The following is a 26,797-nucleotide window of genomic DNA, read 5'->3' on the forward strand; positions in this document are numbered from 1 at the left end:
GAAGGGAAATGCCAAAAGCAATGCAGAAAATTGTGTGATTATTTATGGACTAAAAAAGAAAAAAGAAAGATAGTGAATGCCACTCATATTTGCTTAGGTGATTTCTGTTCCTGTCCTTGGGCAAACATAGAAATTGTAGCTATTTTCCCTCCCATTTCCAAGGGATCCATCATCACTAGTCAAAAACACTTTTCCAGTCTCCTCCATACACATGCATACTGACCTCTCCTTTTGGTGAGAATGCTAGGAACGAACCGTATCTGTTATTGTTCTGATGTAGAGCCAAGGTGTGGTCACCCAGTGGGGAGATGGTGTGGTGTTGAGAGCCCTGCACACTAGCTAGCCACTTGTAGAAGTTTGAAACTGTTTTGTTTTTGAAGCTACAATAAAAAATCTAATATAGTTAAAGGAATTCAGAAAAATTGCGAATGTTCAACCAAGATTATATAGCAGCTTTTGGTAAATAGTGATAAAATTACAAGTTTGGACAGGTTCACCCATCTCAAGTTAACATTAGCCATGCTACTTAATGATTCTAAGCATATAAATCGGCAAACATGGGGAAAAGTTTATATACCTGTATAAAATCACAGGAAAGCTTTAAACTAAAATGCAACCTTCCAACAAAGGGAATATTGAGACAATAATCAGACAATCATCAGAGTAGGATGTTCACAGTAGTTAATATTCCAATAGTGTTTCTTTAAATCAAGGACCCATGCAAAGAAGTAGTTTCCATCTGAACAATGTTACAAGGCTCACTTTAATAATAAAGATGATTTAGCTCTGCAATCGTTGCCCCAAGCACCGAAAAAACTTCCCCCGTAAATAGTCAATTAGCAACCTTGGAGTTAACAAGACTCTCACCGCATTCACTGGAATTAAAATTTGTTGTGCTTCACAGAAGTATGTAAATAATTCCCCTGTTCATTATGTCTCACTCAAGGTCAATGATATAGCACTTGAGGCAGAGTTTGACCTTCAGATTTATGACACATTGGGCCCAATCTTCAGGTGCAAACCTCCATAGAATTAAATGGGGCAAGCCAAATTACACTACATGAAGCTCTTAAGAGCCAACTTGCATAAGAACAAAGTATGAGGAGAGGTGTTGCATTCACATACCCTCCAACATACTGAATCCCAAAACTGGAATATGTGTCTTCCTGTCCGGGCTCCTGTGCGAGTCACATTAGCCGTGTGAGATCACGGAGCCCTAAAGACATCCTTTTTCAGGGCCATACTCTATTGCCCTCCAAAACCGCATGTTTTGGGGCACCACATGAGGATGTTGGACTAGATGGTCCTTTGGCCTCATCCAGCATGTTCTTATTAGCTCTGTTGGAAAAAACCAAAGGCACATCTAGAGTCCAGTATCCTGTTTCCCACAGCATCCTGTTTCTCACAAGAAGAACACAATGATAGCACTCTTTTGACACCTTTATCCCCCAGCAAGTGGTACCCAGTCTACTGCTATTCATATGTTTTTATTGGGGAAGGGCTATAGCTCAGTGGTTGAGCATGTGCCTTGATTGCCGAACGTTCCAGGTTTGATCCTTAGCATCTCCAAGTAGGCGTGGAAGGACCCCCGTCTGAAACCCTGGAGAACTGCTGCCAGTCAGTGTATATTTGAACATTGGTCTATCTAGCTTTGTATCACCTATGCTGACTGGCAGTGGCTATCCAGAATTTCAGACAGGGCTGTCACTCTGCCCTACCTGAAGATGCTGGGGGTTGAACCTGGGACCTTCTGCATGCAAAGCAGTTGCTCTACCACTTAACTACAGGCATCCCCAATAACTAGAAGGCAGATTTCCATTTCCATTTTGGCCCTTTGATACTTGCATATTCAAGAACCTAATTGAATCTTTAAAACCAGCTAAAATGTTTCCTTTTCTTACTTAGCTATTGGGCGTGCAGTGGGAGAGGCTGTTGTTGCAACATCCTCAGAATGTGCTGTTGTTTTTCATAGAGTTTTCTGAGAAGGAGCTAATTTTCTTCTTTCTGTCATTCATGAACCCAAAAAAAGAGATTTACAATGGGGGAAGGATAATGAGTACCGGTATTTGGTCTGAGATCTATTGTTCTGCAAATCGAATGAATAATCCTGGAGATTGATTTCAAGGGAAATAAATATTAAATATCCCATCCACTTCTAAATGTACATGTTATAGAGCTTGTTGTAAAATTAATAGAAATGGATACCAGAGCAGAATTTAGATTCCGAATTTAGTTTGGTTCCAAAACTGCTCACTGTTGCATGCTTCCATGAAATTATATTTGCAGTACTCCTAAATTCACTGTTTTACTGATGTCTTTCTTTGTATGTTTTTTGAATGTTTATTTTTCTTTTTAAAATTATCTTACTGTGTTTTATGTAAACTATTTGGGGATTTGCATATTCAAGCTCAATCCAGATAAGACCCAGATAAGCGGATGGAAAGGAGGTTGCCTGCTCTTGATGGGGTTCCTCTGAAGAAACATTGCAAGCTACCATTGCATATTTCCCATACATACCCTCTCAAGAGCAACACACTGATCTGTGGGCTGGGCTTGCATTTTACAAATATCATGTTGACTGTTCCCACTGACGATTGCTTGCAACCATTACCTCCACCAATACCTCTGCTGGTTGCATGGAGTGACTAACCTGGGGGTCACCACATGTTTACAGCATGAAAGTTAGCAGTGGAGGGTGGTGTGGTGCCCTGGGCTCAAACCCCAGAGCCGCCTGCCTTGGCGCAGTCTTGTCTTTATTCGTACAAGAGATGGAGAACCTGTGGCCCTTGAGATGTTGTTTGACTCTAGCTATCATCCTTTCTGACCAATGACAATGCTCAAGTTGTAGCCCAGCAGGATCTGGAGGTCCAGAGGTTCCCATTTTCTGCCACAGCAAGAACCATGGACCTTCCTATTCTACCCACAGCCACACACATTGGGTTCCACCCTCTGCACATGTGTGATGCCATGTGGCGGGAGGAGGCCCAACGAGGCTTGCCATGGCCACAAGAAGGCCCAATGTGGCCCACTGCAGTCTGCAGAATATTGAAGGAGTGGGCCTCCTCCTTAAAAAAAAATGGGGGGGGGGACTCAGCCCCTGCTCCTCCCTATGGCACCCCTGCCCACAGGTGTCACAATTGTGCCATTTGCTACAAGGTGACCACAACCACCTATGCTTTAGTAGCAAGCAGTGTAAAGGCTTAAGTACTCATTTCAGAGTCCTTATATATAGCTGTTTAAAAAACTGGTAGTGGCTCTTATGTCCTGTGTTTTCTGCATGGATTTAAAACTAGTGATATGGAACCAACCCTTTTAGCACAAGCACAACTTTCTGTTTGGCTGAAAGCTGGGAATGGCTTGAGCCTTAGTATTTTACTCTTAGCATTCCAATCACCTTAAGGGCACTGCACTCAAGCACTTGGAGATAATCCATTTTAAATACAAAGGGGGAAATCAGTTGAGTGAGAGATCCAATTTCATTTTGAGCTCTGGGATTTAACCACAAAATTGAGTACCTTTAAATTAGATGGACAATATTAAAAATAACAAATTTCAATAAGGAGTGAGGCTCTCAAAGATTTCCTATAGGGTCGAGTCAGTATCCTGTTTGCCCAAGAACTTTCAGCAATGCAATATCTCGCCCCTAGCTCCTCTCAGACTTAGAGGCTTAGAAGTCTATTATGAAAAACAGGGAAAGAGCTCGAGAACTCACAAGACGCTCAAGGAGAAATAAAGGTCCCAACTATTTACAAATACTTGTCTTCCTTCCGCATAATCTACATTAAAGAATATTGACAGGTTCCGTATCTGGGCTAATGTGAAATGACAGATTGCTCAGATCAGAACACTGCGAAAGGCCACAGGGTAAATGAGTCAATGCAACTTCCCAACCTGCTTTGCATCTCAAAAGTCCCCGTCGCCAGCATGCAGCACAAACCAATTTCATACCCGCAGTGATGATGTCAACTGAGAAAAGTAGGAAATAGGAAACTGAACTATTTAAGCTACTTTCCCCCTTTAGCCTACTTGCTAATTCTGGATTGATGCAAAGCTTTTTATCATCTGTTACTCTCCTTAAAAAAAAAATGTTCTACATGAATCCCACATTATTATTTCAGCTTTTTCAGCTTCTCTTCTAAGAAACTATGAGATTCAAGGTTGTTGTGTTTTTCTTTTTTTAAAAAAAATGCATGTATGTTAACAATTAGGTAAAAAGGTAAAGAACCCCTGGACGGTTAAGTCAAAGGCGACTATGGGGTTGCAGTGTTCATTTCTATTTTCTGGTCGAGGGAGCCAGCGTTTGTCCACAGACAGCTTTCCGGGTCATGTAGCCAGCATGACTAAACTGCTTCTGACGCAACGGGACACCGTGATGGAAACCAGAGCGCACGGAAATGCCGTTTACCTTCCTGCCGCAGGGGTACCTATTTATCTACTTGCACCGGTGTGCTTTCGAACTGCTAGGTTGGCAGGAGCTGGCAACGGGAGCTCACCCCATTGAGCAGATTTGAAATGCTGATCTTCCGATCAGCAAGCCCAAGAGGCTCAGTGGTTTAGACCACAGCACCACCCGCGTCCCATGTTAACACTTAACAGCACAGTCCAATGCGTGTTTCCATGATGGACGTGGAAGTTGCACTGTGCACAGCTGGGCTAACTCACAAGTAAATGTCTTTGGATTGTGACCTGGATGACTAAAATGCAGTGTGGTTAACCAAGTTATGTCTGAGGCATAGTTTGCAGTGAACAGAAACAGAATCTTCTATAAACCCAGGGCTTTCTTTTCAGCTGGACCTTGCCAGAGCTCAGTTCCGGCACCTCTCAGGTGGGTGCCATTGCCATTATAAGAAATTCGTGGTGCGTTCCAGCACCTCTTCTTTTGAAAAATAGCCTGGTTTTAACCTTTCATCTGAAAACATTTCAGATGTATACAGTCACATTAGTTGGTACCACCATGAGCAAGGGTTGGTAGTCCGAAAAATAAATCCAGAAGCTTTCTTTCTTTGAGAAAGCATGTTCTACATGAAGTTTCTCTTCATGGCTGTTATTTAGGCATCCTGCACTCAGTGTCCTCTTGCTGAGATTCTTAACCATCTTAATCCCACCTCGCTCTGGGCTGCCAGTATGGTTTGCGTTCCAACGTCCTGTACCCCTGTGTGAGACTTCTAGAAATCCTTTCCTCCAGTGCTCCAACTTTACTTAAAGAATCTTTTACTTGAAGAAGGGGGGGAAAAACCACTTACTGTCCCATTTAGAGATTGAAGATGCAAATCGAAATCTGGCATCGGTGTTGCTGTTGGTTTTTGGCATTGCCATTTTGTACCATTATGCTCATTCCATTTCTCCAAGGACTGAGAAGTTACAGAGGTTCAGTTTCCCTTAGAAGACAGTCTCTGGAGACTTAAGGTGTTTTCCAATATTTGAGTGTTGTTGTTGTTTACAAATATATAGGTAGAGCATAGGTGTAGTGGCTGAAATGCTCCAACCGAGAGCCAAATCCACTGCTCCACATCAGTCTATGCTTCAGTCACAGCTAGCTTGCCCTTGTCCCCTGGCTAGAGAGGAGGAATAAGAATTTAGTCCCAAAATTACACAATCATGAGGTAGAATGAGACTATTATGCCAGGCGGCCGACACTGGAGTGAGGAGGATTGTGTCATGTGACAAAGACGCATGAGAGCAGGAACAGCTGTTGGAGTCTAACTGCCATAACTGCCATTCTAGTCTGTAGATGTCATTCAGTGCTGTGTGAGTTACTTACCTTGACTGTGGTGACTAGTTTCTCTCAGAGTGTGTGCCTTTATAGAGAAGAGCCTGTATTCTATATGTGATCTATTTTTAAGAAGAAGTTTATTTTAAGCTTAATAAAAGTTTTTTATTTTGTTTCAATGAAAACTCTGCTTAAATAATTCCCGCTGAGTGTCAGATTGGGCAGAGGGTACCAGTTCTGCTAGTGCTGCCAGCACTTCTGGCCCCCTTTCACCCACCCAGGGAGCTGGGGGGTTTTGCCACCCCCTCTACCCTCTCTTCACTGCCTTGCTATGTGGAAGAGCCCAGGGAGATCCTTCCGCAGAGTGAGGCATTCTGAATGTGGTACTCAGACGAACAACTGCACCACCACTGCAACAGCTGCAGCAGAGTAAGACTGCTTAAACTTGGGGGAATACAGTTATTCACTGCTACGCATTTGTTTCCTGATTCTGTCCAACTTCCTGTCCAGATACAGGCAAATTCCCATTATAGAACTCTCTGCTAGACCTGCCTTCACCCTACCGGCCTTTCCATATACCTCTAGTTGTAGACACGATTTGTTCCGGGATGCCATTCACACCCCGAAAAGTCCACAACTAGAGCAGCACTTTTGCACAAGCGCATAGCACGATAGAGCACTTCTGCGCATGTGCAAAGCATGCAGACCGCTTCTGCACATGTGCGTGCGGTGAAACCTGGAAGTATACACTTCCGGGTTTGCCGCGTTTGCAACCCGAAAAGCCGCAACGTGAAGCAAGCGCAACAAGAGGTATGACTGCAGTTGTGAGCAAACAGGAACAGTTGGAGGATGAGCCATCCAAATGTCACATACAGTACTTTCAGCATAAATACATTCTCTATTTAAAAAATAGATACATCCTCCTCATGAGAAGAACAGCTGATTTCTCCATTTTCGCACTGTTATTGCAGCTGACAACAACATCATATGATAAAAAACAAGGTTGATAAAACCACTGATCTGTGTAATCCAATCCTTTTCTCTGAATCAAATACATGTGGTGTTGCTTTTCCTAATATTTTATTGAACAGCAAGTAAACTTGGCACAATTTTTTTTGACAGGGAAAAAGCAGAAAACAAATAACCTCTTCTGTAGTACTGTAGAAAAGCAATAGATGCATATAGTTTTTGGCAGTTTCCTGCATGTCAGAATATAGCAAATAAGTAAATCTAATTTTGGGGGTAGTTTTGCAATGGATGTTGTAAACATTCCTTTCTCCACATTTTCCATTTGTTAATTTATATATTTATGCATTTTACATCTCTTAATACATCAGTTATACAATTGTCATCGTTTATCTTACACTTCCTCACACCTCCCTCCGTGGGGTCTTTTTCAGTCCTTGTTAAGCTGCATCTCCTTAATTACCACCCCTCTTCTGCTTATTTTATCTGCTGCTCATATCTTTAACCCCACTTGGAAGTTTATTTGATTGTTATATTTCCTTAAATATTCCCATTCTTCTTTTATATCCGACTCATCCTGATTTCTTATCTTTGCAGTCAACATTGCTAACTCTACATAGTCTAATAGCTTATTCTGCCAGTCTGTTTTTGCAGGACTATTTTCGTCCTTCCACCTTTGGGCATAAATTATTCTGGCCACTGTTATTGGATAGAGGAAAAGACCAAGTATTGGGGGGGGGGTATTTCTCTCTCTACTATACTCAATAAGAACATATTTGGTTTCTTGGGAAATGAGACCCTTAACATCTTTTTTTTTTTTTTTTTTTTTTTTTTTTTAGTTCTGAGTATATCATCTCCCAATACTCTGGCTTTCTTACAACCCCACCACATGTGTATAAATGTCCTTTCCATCTCTTCACATTTCCAACATAAATTGGTTCCCTTTTTATACATTTTTACAAGTTTACTAGGAGTCCCCCCATCTATATATCATCTTTTGTAGATTCTCTTTTAGAGTATAGCATGCCAAGAAGTTTATTGTTTTTCCACAATTTATCCGAAGAGACCATATCTATGCTGTGTCCTAGGTAAATTGCCCATTGAATCATAGAGGCCTTTGTTGTTTCTTCCTTTGTTAATTTCATGTATGCAGTTGCTGCACTGCAATCGTGCTCTTCTTCCAAATGAGAGGAATGACTTGATCTGTCTCCCTTTTTCTGAGGATAACACAATGGCTTGCCCAAGGCAATGTTCATAATGCTTCAGTGGAGATATAGATTTTGATCTCCCATATTCAAACAGGGATAGGGAACCTGTAGCCTTACAGTGTTGTTGGTCTATACCTCCTATCAGCCTCAGCCACTAAAGCCAATGGTAAGAGATGATGGGAATTGTTACCTAATAATTGATGGGGGCAGGTAGCAGTTTCATTGTACCATACTGGCTCTCAACATTGTTTTCTAAAGTAATGGTGTATCAAGAAACATGGCAAAGTTTCCTTAGACTATTCATCTAATCTTTTCCGCCAGAGATAGCAGGGATTGATATAGCATATTTGCTATGCTGCAAATCTATGTTTCTTTTTTTTTTTAATAAGAATTTTATTGGTTTTTTACAAAACAAAGAACAACAAAACACATACAACAACACAAACACAACAATCAAAACATAATGAAAAACAAATACAAACCACCACTAAAACACCAATAATTCTTTTTCTTGTTTAGAACAAAAAAAAAAATTCTTGTTTGAATCTATACTGGGTGACTTCCCCCGTTTTCTCTCCTTTGGTTCCGATTCTAATTTACTTTAATAACTTCTCATCTCTTAAGTTTAAATCATCCAAAAACTCTAAACAGACTTCTTAATATTTATTTTTACTTCAAAATAACCTATTACTTCTTAACTCAAATCATACATCTTATTTCACTTAAACTGCTGCTAATAAAAAAATTAACATATCTCTTCACTAGTTCAAAATCTTAAATTCTTAACACACTGACTTCAGGGTACCATAATAAGCCATCCTAATTATATTTTAAATATTCTCACCCTATCCCTTTTCTGACCATTTTCCTTCGCCATCTCGGGGTCTCCCCCCAGACATTTCTCCATCTCCCTCCAACACCATTGTCCAGAATGTCCTCTTTTTCTTTTTCTATAATTCCACAGGTCCAGACGCAGTCCATAAATGTCCTTGCAGGGAGCTTCAGGATACACAAATCATCACCTTCCAGCATCTCCATTTCAAAGTTCCAATCATCTTCTAATTGTAGATTCACAAATCTTCTTCCCTTCATTTCTGGGCTCTCACCCCAGAAATTGGATATAAATTGTCTTCTAACCCTGGGTCTCTCACACCAACAGGATTTTTCATCTTCTCGGAGTTGCATAGACACTGTACTTTGCTTCTCAAAAATCTCCTCAAGTTCCCTACCAAGGTTTTCTTCCAGTTTAACAAAATTCTCAAGAGTCTTTCCTGTGGGATATAACTTTTCCTCGACATCCTGGTTCAACAGGTTTAATTTCTGATTTAGCAGTTCTAACTTCAAAAGAATAATCCTTTGTTCATGGGTCAGTCCTGAGTCTAGAGCCAGTTTAAAAACGAAACCAAGCATGGTAGAAGTGGGCATAGGGTATCAGGTTTCAGTATTTTTCCATCTTTAACCATAAGTTTCAACCGCCATTTTCCCCGGAGTCAGGGTGAAAAGATTGCATTCCAACAACTTCAAGAAGAAATATTTCCAACAACTTAATTCCCCTAAAAGGGATTCAGCCAGTCTCACTTGTCAAAAGAAAAACTCCATCGAAACTTTGTATCCACTACTGCAGCAGCAGTCACAGTCAGAAACGATGTTATTTTCTTCTTTAAACAAAGGGAGGAACGGGCTTCCTTTTTAACGTACCTCCCGGAGCGCCAAATGTCAAAAAATTTAGATCCAATTATTTCCGTACTCACGGCCTGCGGGTTTCTTCTTTTTTCTTCCAAATCAGGTAGAACGAACTCGCTCAGTGCAGGCGGCGGCCGCCGCTTCACCAGCCTGGTCGGGGCATACCTCCACAGCCCGGCGCCGTTGTCCCTTCACTCCCGTGCCCCTTTTACAAAGGGAACGGGAGAAGGGTTCAGCACCATAGTGGGCTCGCTGGAGAGCCCATGCCACGGGACGCTCGACCTGCGGTTTTGCGGAGCCCGCTGTGCGGTAGCGGAGCTCCTACCCCCAAGGCTGGCCAGGGTCGTTTCACTGCCGAAACGACCCTCAGCCGCCCACAATGGCGTCCTCGCCGGAAGTCTCGATTCGGCAGCACATATACTAAAATTGGAACGATACAGAGAAGATTAGCATGGCCCCTGCGCAAATCTATGTTTCTGGGTATGGTCTAAGGCAGGGAAGTACAACAAGTGGCCTGAGGGCCACATTCAGCCTTGATACCTTTTTTGGTGGCCCTCAGCAACATTTGATGCCTCCCTTTGCAACTCTTGCACTGCCTTTCCAGAGCACTAGATAAGCAAGGTGCTGGGCTTTGGGAAGGAGGCATGAGGGCTCTGACATTGTCCTAGAGTCCCCTAGCCTCCTTCCCAAAACCTAGCTAGTGTTTTCCCAGCTTTAGGAATAAGGTGGGAGGGCTCTAGGACCCAGCCAGAGCCTCATGCCTCCTTCCCAAAGCCTTACTTATCTGGCTTTGGAAGGCAGCATGAGGGCTGGGCGATGACATCAATTTTTGACCTTGCTCCCCCCCCCCCCGCACAACAAGGCAGATTCAGTGTCAAAACCCTCTTGCAGCCCACTTAGTATGAAAAGTTGGACCACTTTGGTCTATGGAAACTCCAGGAAAGCACTCACACACTCACCTCTCACTTGTCCTCCAAGATTGGAAGCTTACATTTTTTAAAATTTCAATTAACCACAGTTTATGTTATGTCCGAACCCCTAAACTGTCATTAATCTTAACTACACTTTGCTTAAATGAGCCACATTCATAACCCATGATTTGACAGGTAGGTAGCCGTGTTGGTCTGCCATAGTCAAAACAAAATATATATTTTTTAAATCCTTTCAGTAGCACCTTAGAGTGCCAAACAAACCATAGTTTAGATTAACTGCAGTCTGTCTGGATAATAAATGATGAAAGCAAAGATTTCTGGACACCTCAAAGCCCACACTGGGGGAGGAGTGTATGAGACCAAGGCTCACCTAGGTTTTTTCCTGTCCAAACACAAGTAATTGCAACCGCTGAGTTGAGCCATCGTTCTATCCAGCTCAGTGCTGTCTGCTGTGGCAGGCAATGGCTCCCTGAGGCTTTCTGCAGAGGCATTCAGCCCTGTCATTAAGATTCTTTAAATGGAGACTGAACTTAGCATCTTATGCATGCAAAGCATGTCTTCTTCCATTGAACTATTGGTTTCTGCTTCAATCCTGCAACAGTTCTGAGCCTGGCAGCAGTCGGTCATGCTTTCATAACCCTGAGGTTAGATTGCTGTAATGCACAGTAATGGAGCCCAACAAGGAAACGTATGCAACGTGATTAGATGGAATGGACTCGGTTGTCAGCAGTTAGTGCTCTTGCAATCCATCCTTCAACTTCCACATGTAACATGCAGCATGCAGCCTGCCTGACCTTTCCATGCCCCCAGATTTTCTCTGACGCCTATCTACCCTATCTGTGGAATTGCTTAGAACAGGGACCGCGTTCACATCCCAAGTTAATGGTTGCACATTTTTCATGACAACGGGACTTTCTTCACCCAACAAATCTCGGGAAATGCACCCAACAACAAAGCTGTAATTTATTTTTCCCCTCTGTAAGGTCATAGAGTATATTCCTTTGATGTGGAAAGCCCTGGCAGGTTTCAGGACAGGTTTTGTTTTTGTAAGAAAACAGCTCCTAATTCTGTATCAGAGGTGATCAATCTGCTAAAGGGTTAGGAGGGACAAAGTGGGATATTTCATTATATGCGGATGACATAATGATTACCTGCCAGGTAATCTAAAGAATCATTTTCTCCCACAAGCCACTGCCTGAATGTTACAGTCTCTCTTCTACAATTAGGTGGGTGATGACTGGAGGGTGGGCTTCTTTGATAATGGTGTCTCATATATTTCAATAGGGACAAATGTAAGGTTCTACTCTTAGTCAAGAATAAGCAGCTGCACAAATATAAGATGGGGGGGGGGGACATCTGGCCTGCCAGTAGCACTTGTGGAAATGATCTAGGGGTCTGAGTAAACCACAAGCTTAACATGAGTCAACAGCATGATGCAGCAGCAAAAAAAGCAAATGCTGTTCCAGGCTGTATCAACAGAAGTATAATGTCCAGATCAAGCAAAGTAATAGTACTGCTCTATTTTGCCTTGGTCAGATCACACCTGGAGTACTGTGTCCAGTTCTGGGCGCCACGATTTAAGGAGGATATTGAAAAGCTGAAATGTATGCAGAGGAGGGCGACCAAGTTGATCAAGGGTCTGTAAACCAAGCCTTATAAGGAACAGTTGAGGGAGTTGGGTATGTTTAGCCTAGAAAAGAGGAGACTGAGAGGAGATATGGTAGCCATCTTCAAATATCTAAAGGGCTGTGCCAAGGAGGATGGAGCAAGCTTGTTTTCTCCTGCTCTGGAACCAGTAGATTCAATTTACAAGAAATCAAGTACACACACACACACACACACACACACACACACACACAATATTTGGGACAGTAGAAAAATGTTTTAAATTATCAAAGCTTTGGAAGGGACCGGGAATTAAAATAAACAGAATTCCTAAATTATATTTCTCGTTTTAACTGCTGCAGATTACAAAATATATGTTAAAGGGTTTGCAAAATTGTGTGTGTGTGTGTGTGTGTGTGTGTGTGTGTGTCTAAACACATTTTTATGATATTATTTTATTGCTGTGCATGCAAGGAGGGACTGCAACTCACAGTAATGGCTATTTCTGGCATCAATAATAAATTCATTGCCAATGTAAATCCTATTGTATACGTTCTTCTGTAATGCTCAGCAAAAACACGTTTCTCTTCCAATGTTTGCCTTTGGCACCAGAGGTGTCCCATGTGGTCGGCCATCTGCCCCCATCAACAGTTAAGCCACTGCATTCTGCACCAGTTGGAGCTTCTGGGCCATGCCAAAGAGCAGGCCCACCTAGAACACATTGCAGTAATCCAGTCTCAAGGTTTCCAATGTCTGGACCACAGTGGCCAGGTCACACCAATCAAGACACAGCCATAGCTGAGATACCAGACACAGCAGGTTGTCACAGCAGAAGTATCAGATGGGTTCTGCTGGTGCATTTGTAGTCTGCATCATATTGTTCAGCTCCTTGATCTCATGAGGAGCGACTAGTGTGAAATCTCTGTCTCCATGTCATCGGCTAATGCTGGCATAGACAAGGAAGAAGAAGAAGAAGAAGAGTTTGGATTTGATATCCCACTTTATCACTACCCGAAGGAGTCTCAAAGCGGCTAACATTCTCCTTTCCCTTCCTCCCCCACAACAAACACTCTGTGAGGTGAGTGGGGCTGAGAGACTTCAGAGAAGCGTGACTAGCCCAAGGTCACCCAGCAGCTGCATGTGGAGGAGTGGAGACACGAATCTGGTTCACCAGATTACTAGTCCACCACTCTTAACCACTACACCACGACGTGATAAAAGTCAGCATACTGAATAAGTTGCACTACATATTATGGGATGGGACAGGCCCCACTTGGGCCTGCAATTCTCAGGAGTAACCTCATGGTTCTTATACAGCTTAATTCCACCTTTAGTGTCTCTGGCTTCATTTAGATAATGTGCTTCCTGACTATAATAAATGAAAATAATATGCATTAGTAGCCAGAGCTCATTTTCATCTTCATGCTACGCTGGCATAGAATGTACTATAAATCATCTTTTGGCTATATACAATTAATTTCCTCTCCTTTCCCCATCTGCTTTTACTTTGTACCACTATCTGTTTTTAGATTTGATTTGCTAAGGTCAATATTAGATTCCAGTTGAACAGTTGGTGCTTAATATTAAAACATCTTTTTTACGGTAAAGTTATACTTTTCAAAACTGAGGGACAAACATCCTGGTGTTTTTTTTAAAAAAAGAGCCTTGCATATTTACCCTTCTAAGTTTTAAAAGACTATTTCACTTCTTTGGAGAGTTTGGACCTCTTGTATTACAGAAGGCAAGGGGATAAAAATGAGTTTATTTTGGCCTTATTTGAAAGACTGGCAAACGCAACTGGCATTTTCATCGTTCTTAAAAAACATGGGGGAGACGGTCCGTAATTCCGTTTGTAAGGTCTCTGAAAGATGACCCCACAGAAGTTATCTGCATTTGAGGTTTATTCTGCATATGCTATTTCAGGATAAAAACCTTTTTTATAATTTTCAGGATAACTGTTCTTCCAGATGGGAGCCTCAGAATCCTGAATTCCACCAAATCCGACGAGGGAAGATATGTATGCCGAGGCGAAAATGTATTTGGTTCTGCAGAAATAGTTGCTTCGGTCTTTGTTAAAGGTAAGACGTGGCTGTTTGTTGCATTTATTTATATTTCTATCCCACCCACCACCCACCCCATAATGCACCCCAAAGCAGCATAAAGGGGGTTCTCCCCAGATAAACTTTCAGATTATATATATATGGATGTGGGTGGCGCTGTGGGTTAAACCACTGAGCCTAGGTCTTGCTGATCAGAAGGTCGGCGGTTCGAATCCCCACGACGGGGTGAGCTCCCGCTGTTTGGTCCCTGCTCCTGCCAACCTAACAGTTTGAAAGCACGTCAAAGTGCAAGTAGATAAATAGGTACCGCTCTGGTGGGAAGGTAAACGCCGTTTCAGTGCGCTGCTCTGGTTTGCCAGAAGCGGCTTTGTCATGCTGGCCACATTACCAGGAAGCTGTAGGCCGGCTAATACAACAAAAAACAATTCAGGATCCAAATATCAAGATTACTCTGAATCTCCTGACTTCCCCCCATCCCTTCCGTGGGTCCTAGTGATAATATTTACAATTGCATAGCAATACTATCCAAGTTTTATCCTTCCAAATTGTCCATACTTTCCGTTAGTTTACAAGTGTGGTTAGAATCCTGCTAGTGTTTTGACCGGCTTACAATGGTCTTGTAAATAAATTGTAAACTTTTCCCTTTCTTTTTTTAAAGGTCTTGCCCTCCACTTTCAGATTCTTTATTTATCAAAATTATACCGCCCTGTAACCCTTAGGTCTCAAAACGTAAAATTACAATATATATATTGTAATTGGTTTTTGTTTTTATTGTGTATTTTGTGTTTACACACACACACACACACACACACACAGAGAGAGAGAGAATACATAATAAAGACAAAGACAAAGACAACGCAAGGACAAAGATTACGCTAATGGCCCATCTAGTCCAGCATTCTGTTCTCACAGTGGCCAACTAGATACCTCTGGAAAGACTGTAAGCAGAACCTGAGCACAACAGCACTCTGCCCTCCTGCAATTTCCAGACACTGGTATTCAGAAGCATGCTGAAACCCTCTGCCACTCAGTTTAGATAATACTGATCTGCTGGTCCAACAATATAAGGCAGATTTCTATATTCCTAGCCTAGCACACCATGCCATGCATCCCTTTTGTCTCTTCAGAGCCTACCAAGATAGACCTGTCTCCTAAAAGGACCGAGCTGACAGTGGGAGAGAGCATTGTCCTCAGCTGCAAAGCCATTCATGACCCCACCTTAGATGTCATGTTCCACTGGATTCTGAATGGGCAGCCTATCGATTTTGAGAAAGAAGGAGGACACTTTGAAAGCATCAGGGCGGTGAGCATGCTTCAAAAATCCATTTCTTTTCCGGGGGGGGGGGGGTGTTGAATGGAAAAATGGTTTGCTGGAGAGAGGTCTTTTCATCACAGAAGTATTTCAGACATGACCAGAAGAAATGTAATTACAGTCAAGGGCTTTAGAAAGAAAGAAAGAAAAAGAAATGTTAGCTCACCAAATTAAGTATCTCATTTGTGTTAATTGAAGCATAGGAATATTTACTTTATTCGAGAAGAAAATAGCCGTGAATCTTTACAGTGTAGCTATTGGTGAGACATTCATGAGCCTAGTGAGAGAGAAAAAACCCATACCTATTTTTTTTTTAAATGTAAATTGTAGCCTCAACTGCGTAGTGCATTAAAAGCAGTATTACACCATTTTAATAGCCAAGGCTTCCCTAAAAAAAACTCCTGGGAACTGTAGTTTGATAAGGGTGGTTTAACAGTCTATCCCTCTTCCCATGGAACCCTGGGAGTTGTAGCTCTGTGGGGGGAATAGGGGTATCCTTAAAACACGGGTGGCACTGTGGGTTAAACCACAGAGCCTAGGGCTTGCCGATCAGAAGGCCGGCGGTTCCAATCCCCGTGACAGGGTGAGCTCCCGTTGCTCGGCCCCTGCTCCTGCCAACCTAGCAGTTCGAAAGCATGTCAAAGTGCAAGTAGATAAATAGGTACCACTCCGGCGGGAAGGTAAATGGCATTTCCATGAACTGCTCTGGTTCACCAGTCATGCTGGCCACGTGACCTGGAAGATGTACACCGGCTCCCTCAGCCAGGAAAGCGAGATGAGCACCGCAACCCCAGAGTCGTCCGCGACTGGACCTAACGGTCAGGGGTCCCTTTACCTTTAAAAACTCTCAGCATCATTTACAAACTACAGATCCCAGGATTCTTTAGGGAACCCAAGATGGTTTAAAGTGGTATAATAGTGTTTTAAATGTGTAGTGGAGATGAAGCCCACACTTATAGCAAACATTTATTCCTGGAATGTTTAAACTAGTTCAACGAGAAGTGCTAACAGAAAGCTAGTTATGTTGTCTTAGTTATTACAGACAAAATACAATTGATGGAGTACAGGTACATTCAATTTCATTTATTTTGCAATTTCCTACGTCATTGCAAATGTTATGTTATCCAATATTTAATATGTAAGCTAAATACTGTGTATTTTTTAAAACACACACACACAAACAATTTAAATTCATCAAATTAATCAGAGTGATTAATAAAGCTGGTTGTAAACTGAACATTATTTAATCAATGGACAGCCTTAGTAAATGTCCTTTTTTGCTTATGAAGATGAAGTCAGCAAACCTCCCGCAAACTAGGCATCATTCTGGAAGGACCTGTTATCTTGATAGTAGCACTTTTAGATCTTTGAAAGGACTCCCAAACAAGGGAATTTCTGTCACAGTGTGCAGTTGTGTTGTTTATAATGAAGATCGGTTTTCTGTTAAATGTGTTCCTTGTTGTGGAAAAAATTGCAATATGGATCATATATTTGGGGGAGGAATTCTTTTTCTAAGTTTCGGCCCATTTCTAGTCACCTACAATCGGTCCAATGTAACAACTAGTGATCCTAGATTGGAACCTATTTCAAAAGAGGCATCCAGTCCATTGCTGTATTTTGTCGTTGGAATGAGGAGCTTCAATAAGAAGGTTGGGCATGCTTCAGGGCACTCTCTCAGGGGTATTTGCAATGCTGTTTTCTGTGTGCAAGTGGAACAAACTTCTGTTTGTGCAATGGGACCTCACCTTCCTCTCCTCCTCACTGGAGTCTTCTTTGGGCCTTCAAAATCTTCTCCAGAGCGTTGGATGCCCCTCCCTAGCAGCTTCTGCGGGTAACAAGGATACTGCATGGGGAGGAAAGTCCAGTACACTCAAGTAACGGGGGATATCATCCTCTGAACAGCCTTAGTGGTGCCCTAAGAAATCTCCCAGAGTCCTTTGCAACAGGCAAGTGTCCATGACAGATGTGCAGGGATACTTCAGCTGACAAACACTGGTGCATAAAGGATGCCCTGAAAGTGTGTGAAAACCAGTGTCCTACCATTTTTGCTGCTGCTTCTTTTACTAGTTTTTTTTTTAAGTTGAAATTATTCAACTTTAAGATGTCAGGAAGACTAAATGAAGTTCAGTAGCAACAAGGTCCATATGCATAAAATCACTTGTCAGAAAATGCTGTACTAATTAAGTAGTTTTCATGGGATGTGGCAATGCTTGCTAAAACGTTCCTTTTCAAAGCACAATGCTTTAATTGGAGAATTCCTGCTAAACAAATGCTGTGAGTCATCCTGATTTCTGATGGTGCCTGACGGCTTTGCCGGTGATATGGAAAGTGAAAAAGGACCATTATTTTCAAGGCAACTTATAATACGACCTCCTAGTGGTGTTCCTAGTGGACCATAAAGAAGGCTGATCGCCGAAGAATTGATGCTTTTGAATTATGGTGCTGGAGGAGACTCTTGAGAGTCCCATGGACAACAAGAAGATCAAACCTATCCATTCTTAAAGAAATCAGCCCTGAGTGCTCACTAGAAGGACAGATCCTGAAGTTGAGGCTCCAGTACTTTGGCTACCTCATGAGAAGGGAAGACTCCCTGGAAAAGACCCTGATGTTGGGAAAGATGGAGGGCGCAAGGAGAAGGGGACGACAGAGGATGAGATGGTTGGACAGTGTTCTCGAAGCTACTAACATGAGTTTGGCCAAACTGCGGGAGGCAGTGAAGGATAGGCGTGCCTGGCGTGCTCTGGTCCATGGGGTCACGAAGAGTCGGACATGACTGAACGACTGAACATCAACAAGTGGTGTAGCAATAAAACTGCTAGCACATTTGCAAAGCTAAGCAGAGCCATGAACACTCTTCGATGGGTGTCTTTGGGACAAGGAAGAACAGTTGTACTTCCTCTTCTTTACTGTTGGCTTCTCTTTCAAGATCTGTGAATAAGAGCAGACTCAAGGGCTGAGGTGTTTTTCTTTTGTTTTGCTGAGATTCTTCCAAGTCAGACCATCTAGCTGCATTCTTCCAAGTCAGACCATCTAGCTTGGTAACGTCTTCACTGAATATCCAGGGTTTCAGATGGAAGTCTCTCCCAGCCCTCGGCTCCTTTGGAAGGAAGGGTGGAAGATAAGTTTAATAAATGAAATAAACTGAATTCCTGGGTTGAACTTGGGGTGCATGCAAAGTTTATGACCTATGGCCTTGCCGTTTAGAAGGAGGATCAGTCAGAAACATACACATTCAGTTGACACTCCAGCTGAACCCCTTGTTTGTCTTCTGATTTCTAAAAATGTTCCAAGCAAACAACAGCATGCATAATTTTCATTCCACAGAGTAGATCATACAATTTGCAACCTGCTAAGCAGAGTGGACCCACCAGCAAAGTTGTGGAGCCAGCAATCAGACCCTAGTGGTGAATGACTGGCACCTGTGGCTATGTCCACTGCCTAAGAACCATCCTTCCTGGTGCATTTTGTTGGAATAAGTGCATTCCCAAGGATTCTGTTATATTGCTCTTATCTTCCCTCACAACTGAAAAACTATTATTCACCCCCTTTCCATCACTCTCCCATTTTGGTATGTGCAGTAGACTGAATACCCATTTGCCTTCCAGAGGAGAACATTAGGATTCGTTCACTGTGAACCTCCTCTCAGAGTACCAGCTACAATTTTTTTAAGGCACCGAGGCAATAAAAGCAGACAGTCACTGTATATATGTGATACTTTTATTTGCTTTAACAACAAAGCAAATGTAAATTATTCTCAGAGGGAAAGGGAAATGTGGACTGGTTTTGGTCTTACCCTTTAACTATCTGTGGTTTTATATCGAAAACATTAATCTTCTTGAATACCGTATATTTCATGGCTAATCAGCGCTGTCGTGCTAGACAAGTTGCAAACTTTGCATCCCCAAGCTGGCACCTTGCTAAAGTGAAATATAGTGATTCATCACATCTTCAGAGTTGCAACGAACTAACTGGGTTGAGAAATTCTGAAAGCTTGCAATGGAAGCATTGGAATTGCTATTCTGTATGTTTCTCGTGCGCAATTGCCTTAGACCAGTGTTTTTCAACCTTTTTTGGGCAAAGGCACACTTGTTTCATGAAAAAAATCACGAGGCACACCACCATTAGAAAATGTTAAAAAAATTAACTCTTTGCCTATATTGACTATATATAAAGTAATTCTCTTGAATAGGAATCAAATAAACAAATTTTTCCCACGGCACACCAGGCAACATCTCGCGGCACACTAGTGTGCCACGGAACAGTGGTTGAAAAACACTGCCTTAGACAAGTGCCAACAGTTCTGTCAGGCTTGATATACCCAAGGAAGAGTTATGTGATTAGTGGAGTATCACCTGTGTGTGAGAGGGTGTTTGTGTGTTTCAACACTTATTCAGAGTTTGAATTTGTCTGTAAATACTAGATCTAAAAGGCACAATTGAATTCAAAACGCTGTTACGAAAAAGTGACTGCATCATCCTATTTTTCCAGCTGGTAGGAGCTCCCAGGGATGGGCTATTTATCATTAAACGGTGTGTTCGGTATGAGAAAGAATACTGCAGATATATAATGTCTTTGCAATATCTGCTTGTTTGCAAATATAGAAGCAGAGCACTTTGGAAGCAAGCAAACCCCTAAAATAGGCAGCACACCTACTAATCTTGCCTCAGATTCATGGTAGAAAGCTGGTTGCGTTTGATATGTATAAAGCTGTCGGTTGTGGTTGGAGAAGATTATTTTAAGAATAAAAGCAGCATTCTGCAAAGTATAATTTCTCAAGAACTCTTTGTGCCAACTAGGGTCTGAGGACCAGGCAAAGGAGGCAAAGGAGGCCAGAACCTTTTCCTTTTCCAAAACTGACAGAGCCAACACCAGTTCATGTGATCACAGTGACCAGGGACTCAGCTAGATTGGTAAAGAAAAAGCGTTTCGTGTGTGTTGTATGCGCATTATAACAATGTGACACCAGGTGGCGCTGTGGAGTTCCGTTTTTGCCAACGCGATTTCTCATACAATGTTTACAACGTGTTTTCCTGCAACGCTTCATTGATGTGTCTAGATCCAGCCCAGGCAGGGGGAGGGATGGAGCAAGGAGTGCCGTTGCAATCAGGAAATTTCTGTTGAGTATGGTTGTCACTGGCTGATTTGCACAGACCTTTTCCATTTCAGCAGTCAAGTGTACAGATATGAAGTCACTGCTGTTCACAGTGTGCCTCTGAACATCAGCTGCTGGGAATCAGAAGTGGGAAGAGTGCTGTTTGGCACAGCTCCTGCTTGCAGGCATCCCATACGCATCTGGTTGGCCACTGTAAAAACAGGCTGCTGTGCTAGATTGGACATTGGCTTGATCCAGCTGGGCACTTGTTATGCTCTTATGTTCTACTGTGTACATGAAAAAGTACTGTGTGAACTAGCCTATTTTTGGGAGCAAAGCAAAAGCAAAAGAAGCACCTTGGGAAAGCAATTGGAAATCACAGAATCATAAAATCATAGAATTGTAGTGTTGGAAGGGACCCTGAGGATCATCTAGTCCAACCCCCTGCAATGCAGGACTATGCAGCTGTCCCATACAGGGATCGAACTTGCAACCTTGACAAATGTGGTATAGAAGGACAAGATAATTATCGGAGACATGGAACAGCCAAAGCATTTCTTTTAACGTATTTTCTGGAAGTGCCCTCAAATACAACAAATTTGGAATTCTGGGTCTGAACCTATTTCAGAAATGCTACAAATCTGTATCCCTTTGGAGCCTAAAGTTTGATTAAATAAAATATGTTGTCATAGAAAGGGATCTGGAAGTGACAGTGATCACCGCGGCAAAAAGTAATGATTGCAAATGACTGAAGAAAAAGCTCATCTGCTACTTTTTTAAATGGATTCCAAACATCTATCTATGGTGTTAAATGATCAAATCTATTATAGCGGAATACAAATAAATCGGCCTAATAAATTTATGGAGAAATGGGTGTTCTTTCTGATATGTTAGAATAACAATTGCAGTGATAATGTAAATCAATGCCCCGCCCCGCCCCGCCCCGCCCCGCCCCATGCCGGAATTATTGTGAATTTTATTTGTAAATTTTGTTATCAAGAAAGAATGCAAAAATAAAAATAAATGTGAGATAGGAGGAAGTGATAGAATTCGGTTTAAATGAATTTTATCACCAAGCACCCTCCAAAGAGGGGCAAACCATGATTCTAAATATGGGTGTGAAGATCCTGCAACTCTAGTGTAACATGATTCACGAACACTGTGGGCAACATTTTAAGAGTATATGCTCAAACTGCAGGGTGTCCAGAAAAGGTTTGGCAGGGTGGTGAACAACCTAGACACCAAGTCCTATGAAGAATGGTTGAAAGAGCTGGCATGTTTAGCCTGGGGAAGAGAAGTTTCAGGTCATTGTGCTGTTTTTAAATCATTTTCCGTAACCAAGTTTCTAGGGATTCCAGACAGTGAATCAGAGAGTTGCAAAGTAATAAAGAGAGAGAGATAAAGTACATTTAAAACACACACACAAACCCTCTTTGCAATGGATGGTAATGATAAACAGTAAGTACGGTTTACATTAAGATGTAATTCAGTAAGAAAGTCCCCAGCATCAAGCTCATAATTTTCCCTATTAAATGCTGAAAGGGACAGTGCGTTATTGTGAGTCAATACAGCACAGCGTTTCTAGGAGCTCTGGTTGCAATTTAAGAAGCTTATCATCTGCCACTCTGTAATTTTTTTAAGAAGCAGATAATGACATAGTTATCCTGTCTTGGCTTTAAACAGCACTCTTTTATGGGGCATCGAAAGATGTCGAACTCAGCAGCTTGGCTTACAAGTACAGAAAAATGCTACTGCATTCTCAGTTCACAGCATCAAAACTGGCTTTTCTCATAGTGCCACTTGAATATACATAATAATAAATAATCATAATCATGGGCTGATGGGTGAATAGAGCTCCAGTCTAAATATAGCAGTCAGTTCCCTCTCTGATATCTCTTTACAACTCTCTGAGCCTCCAGGCTCATATATAGATGGGGGAGAAATTCAATTCAGTTCACAGCTGAAGGCAAATCTGCCTAATCTGAATTTTCCGAAGCAATACGAGAACTGAAGCAAAGCCTTCCTTTGGAATTTGCACTTCTCCGAATTTTGTGATGTGGTTCACCAGCCAAGTGACTGGTCCAGGGTGACCAGGTTTGTGTCTGAGTAGAGATTTGAACCCCAGTATTTCTAGGTCCTGCTCCAAAACTCTGGGCCACTGGGTGTGTGTAATGTGTGTCAGAGGGCTGGGTCATTACCATTAATGTGTTGGGTTGGAGATTGGAATAAGGACTTCCAAAGTTCCCAGTCAAAGCTGTTCCCCCGTTTTACAAAGAAAGATTTGTGGTGTTTTTAAAGCTGGTGCTATTGTGTTGCTTTTTCCTTTCTTTCCAGCAAGCATCCTCTGCAGATTTAATGATCAGGAACATTCTTCTGATGCATGCTGGGAGATATGGCTGCAGGGTACAGACCACAGCAGACAGTATATCAGATGAGGCAGAACTTCTTGTGAGGGGTGAGTATGCTAATAGCAGTTTTTGAGGACACAATAAACATAAATGATCCTGCAAAGGCATTTCAAGGCATTCTTGCCTCATGCTTGGTTCTTTCTTTCTCTTTTGTATGTCTCATTTACGTGATATTTTCCCTTTCACAATTTTTGTCTCTGCAAACAAGGAGCATGTGGTCAGAGTTTGCAAAGGCTGGTGACGAACAAAATAAAAACTGACAGATGTGAAAACTTTAAAAGTCTCGGTGATCACAGGGGAGACTCAAATGTCTGGTAAACATAGAGATAAATCATATTGATAATCTCACCTTTGTTTTTGGAGAGGGATTCTGAAAAATGTTGCTCATCCTTCGGAATAATTTTTGGTTACAAAAAGTAGGTTATAGCTCTAAACATGCATGTTAAAGATTCAAAAGGAAGGAAGACCATTGGCCACCTTCAACAACCTTCCTTCTAGTTTCCAGGAATCTTACTGAACTAACAGGGTAAATGGACACCATGCCAAACCACACTGGAAACATTAGATTTATTACATTTATGTACCACATTTATCTTCTAAGGAACTCAAGATCAGGGGTCAGCAAACTTTTTCAGCAGTGGGCTGGTCCACTGTCCCTCAGACCTTGGGGGGTGGACTATATTTGGGGGGGGGGGGATGATGCAAGAGAACTACGAGCCCTGATGGCTGCTTACCTTGTCTTGCGAGTGGCAGGGACTGGTGGCGGCGGGACACTGAGGGCTCCGGAGAGGGGCTGCTTAAAATGGCAGCCGCTCTAGCACTGCTGCTGCTGGTACCAACAAAGCCCAGCCCCCTCCCTCCTCTAGGCAGGGCAGGGAGAAGCCAGGAGGAGGGAGGGAGGAGGGGCCGCTATGTGAAGGAGAGGGAGGGAGACGGAAAGAACATACGCACACTGGCAATCCACATGGCGATTCCCAGTCCGTCCGCAGGCCGGATCCAGAAGGATCCGGCCCACGGACCTTAGTTTGCCTACCCATGCTCAAGATGGTGTACATGGTTCTCCTCCTACCCATTTCATCCTCACAACAACCCTGTGAGGTAGGTTAGGCTGAGAGATGAGACAGAACACTTGGCCACACTGAAGTAGACTGCAGGATTTTTTATTACCTGCCAATGGAGCCAGGAATGGTCTGGCAAAGGGACAGCGCCACCTCTTTCATAGTGATGCATTGGGGACACAGTATATTTCTCTGCCTATCATTTCTGGATTCTGATTTTAATGCGTTTGGATAAAATAAGGCTTGCGAGGTTTTAAAATCCAACATCCTGACACTTTTCCATCACCAATTAATGAAATATCAGCTCTATTCCCACTCTTTGAATACGTTAGAATTCTGGATCACATAGGGTTTCCAGGTCTCCAGCTTGTCAAAGACTCGTGGAGCAATGGACCATAGTGTTTTGGCTCCAGACTTGCGACATCACCATGCTTGAAATATTTTTGACACGCTGGCAGGGGAAAATATCAGGGATTAGCAGTAGAAAGATGAAACTGGAAATGTGAAGGCCAAGAAAAAAAATTGTGAAATTAAGGTGGGGAGAGACATTGCAGGGGTCACATTAGAGGGGGTTCTTTTTTTATCTATAAATTTCCACTGAAAACATGTTTCGGAAACATTTGGGGGGGGCAGATCTTCTGCAATATTTTTGTTTTCAGAATATATATAGAGGGTATACAGAAGTAGGTATACAGTTGAATCAATGGAATTCATCACAACAGATTATATGGGTAGACATAACTGACACATGACCAAGCGGCTGTTAAATTTCAGACTGGCATTGGAAAGAATAGTGGAGTCAGATAAAAGGATTGGTTTTTCCCTGCTTTACTGATGTTGTGAATGATGACAGCGAACTTGAGTCAAGAACAAAGAAAGTGGATTCTAAAGCAGTATACCTACTTTTTTGGGCCACCCTGTATAATGGTTCAAAGTAATACTACTGCAAAACTCTGAGACCCAGTGAAGGCCGTGAAGGTCCTGTTTGAGTGCCTGGAGGCGGTTGGAGGATGGATGGTGGCTAACAGATTGAGGTTGAATCCTGACAAGACAGAAGTTTTGGGGGGACAGGAGGAGGGCAGGTGTGGAGGATTCCCTGGTCCTGAATGGGGTAACTGTGCCCCTGAAGGACCAGGTGCGCAGCCTGGGAGTCATTTTGGACTCACAGCTGTCCATGGAAGCGCAGGTTAATTCTGTATCCAGGGCAGCTGTCTACCAGCTCCATCTGGTACTCAGGCTGAGACCCTAGCTGCCCGCAGACTGTCTCGCCAGAGTGGTACATGCTCTGGTTATCTCCCGCTTGGACTACTGCAATGCGCTCTATGTGGGGCTACCTTTGAAGTTGACCCGGAAACAGCAATTAATCCAGAACGTGGCAGCTAGACTGGTGACTGGGAGTGGCCGCCGGGACCACATAACACTGTTTAGGGAAGTTTTTAAACTGTGATATTTTAAATGTATTTTAATATTTGATGGAAGCTGCCCAGAGTGGCTGGGGAGACCCAGCCAGATGGGTGGGGTACAAATAAATTGTTATTATTATTATTATTATTATTATTATTATTATTAGTTGTTGTTGTTGTTGTTGTTGTTATTGATTATGATGAAGAAGATGATGGTTTATCTGCCCTAAGATTCAAAAGTAATCATCTGATGGCCCTGAGGTTTAAAATTGGCACCCGGTGAATGGTCTCCAAAGTCTGGCAACCCTATCTTTCATCACACTTCCAAAACTATGAAAGCCCTGTGTTGTTTTCTCTCTCTAACCATTTTTTTTAACAGAAGTGAGCTTGCTATTTGTTTATCTTTGAGTACTGAATGTGAATGTAGGAGGAGGGAAATACTGGGAGTATTAGAACTGTTACATTCATATGCTCTATTAACGCTCTATTTGAAGTCAAAATTATGACAGACTGTGCTACATAAATCCATTTCATATATCCTGGGCTTATTGTGTTCTGCTTTTCTGGAGGTGGAAGCAAAGGAACTATTATGATATCAGCTTCACAAGTGTTAAATTGCCTCTGCCAAAGTCTGCCGCAGACAGTATCACCTATCAAACTGGGTTTGTTAAGGAATAGCAGTTTCTTCGCCTTGCCAACGTTTCTTTATTTTATATTTGCACTCCTACCGCATGGCCTTAAAAGCCCTCAGATCTGCCTGGACATTAAAAAAAAAGTAAAGCACCAATTTTGTATATAAAAAAATAATCAAATCTAGTAAATCTGCACTACCTCAATTGTGCAATCAGCTCCATGGATACCCTGGAGAACATCAGGTGTTGTAGCATAAATTAAGTTAAGGGAGTGAAGATTTTGGCAGCAGTGGATTGGAGACCACTAGGAACCATGTGCACAGGCAGAATATATATATAACCCACTATATATATATATATATATATATATATATATATATATATACACACCCTCAAAATAACAAGCAAGCAATATCACTAGGGAGGGTAAACCTGTCAATTTCAATTTGTTTTTACACTGCTGTGTTCTTCTTAATAATAAATGGTCTACTATATTCTGAAACACTGGCAGTTTTTGGACCATTTTTTAACGGTAGCCTTAAAAATCTTATTCCACTTGACCTTATGTGAGATATGAAGAATTACTTCCTCTTTTTTTGTATGTATGTAAAAATATTAATCCATTTTCATCCTGATTTTCCAAATTTTAATAAAATCTTAACAATGAAAAAGAATGAAAAATGAACACTGGCAGCCAAAGCTCTATCATACAGCAACCTTTCAGTAGT

At 42.1% G+C, this 26,797-nt stretch overlaps 1 protein-coding gene and 1 pseudogene across 2 annotated transcripts in view; both read left to right on the top strand.

The window, feature by feature from the left end:
- The window catches only part of CNTN5 (contactin 5), a 619,322-nt gene that overhangs the window by 541,363 nt on the left and 51,162 nt on the right, over positions 1–26,797 (top strand). For both annotated transcript variants that reach the window (XM_033146163.1, XM_033146162.1), the window contains exons 14-16: positions 14,055–14,182; positions 15,292–15,467; positions 22,903–23,023. In XM_033146163.1, coding sequence (XP_033002054.1) covers positions 14,055–14,182; positions 15,292–15,467; positions 22,903–23,023 — 425 coding nt within the window. The remainder of the gene's footprint in view (positions 1–14,054; positions 14,183–15,291; positions 15,468–22,902; positions 23,024–26,797) is intronic.
- Positions 9,965–10,033, top strand: LOC117046161 (annotated as a pseudogene).

The sequence above is a fragment of the Lacerta agilis genome, chromosome 4 (genome assembly GCF_009819535.1).
Source record: "Lacerta agilis isolate rLacAgi1 chromosome 4, rLacAgi1.pri, whole genome shotgun sequence".
Taxonomy (NCBI): Eukaryota; Metazoa; Chordata; class Lepidosauria; order Squamata; family Lacertidae; genus Lacerta; species Lacerta agilis.